Here is a 372-nt window from a genome sequence, read left to right as displayed (position 1 = left end):
ATGAATTTATTAAAATGTTCCGTCGATTGTCAATCACTAGTGCGTTCAGTGCAGGAAAACTGTAATCCTAAATATCCCCAGTATAGAAACTTTTTATCGAGACTGAAAACATTCGATTCACACCCATCACGACCGTGCCAAGATAAATATTCACTGGCTGAATGCGGTTTCACTTATACTGGGTCAGATGACTTGGTTCAATGTTTCTACTGCGGCTTATTATTGGGAAAATGGGAGGAAAATGACGAAGTGTGGAAGCAACACGCCTTGCACAACCCTAAATGCGTATTCGTAGTATTATATAAAGGCATGCAATTTATGTCGGCATACCGTCGGTTCACTGTTATAGTAACAAACAGTTGGGCGTACTAA

At 40.1% G+C, this 372-nt stretch overlaps 1 protein-coding gene across 1 annotated transcript; it reads left to right on the top strand.

Moving 5' to 3' along the window:
- Window positions 1-372, top strand: LOC111040897 (death-associated inhibitor of apoptosis 1-like). The gene has a single exon (XM_022324962.1). It carries the CDS (start codon window positions 1-3, stop codon window positions 370-372), a length of 372 nt encoding a protein of 123 aa, XP_022180654.1.

This window comes from Myzus persicae, unplaced genomic scaffold (genome assembly GCF_001856785.1).
Source record: "Myzus persicae strain clone G006 unplaced genomic scaffold, MPER_G0061.0, whole genome shotgun sequence".
In the NCBI taxonomy this organism is placed as follows: domain Eukaryota; kingdom Metazoa; phylum Arthropoda; class Insecta; order Hemiptera; family Aphididae; genus Myzus; species Myzus persicae.
Note: the sequence above shows the minus strand (reverse complement) of the source record. Positions and strands in the feature narration are given on the sequence as shown.

Excerpts from the sequence above, each read along its gene's own strand:
- LOC111040897 (XM_022324962.1), top strand. The coding sequence starts at position 1 with ATGAATTTATTAAAATGTTCCGTCGATTGTCAATCACTAGTGCGTTCA.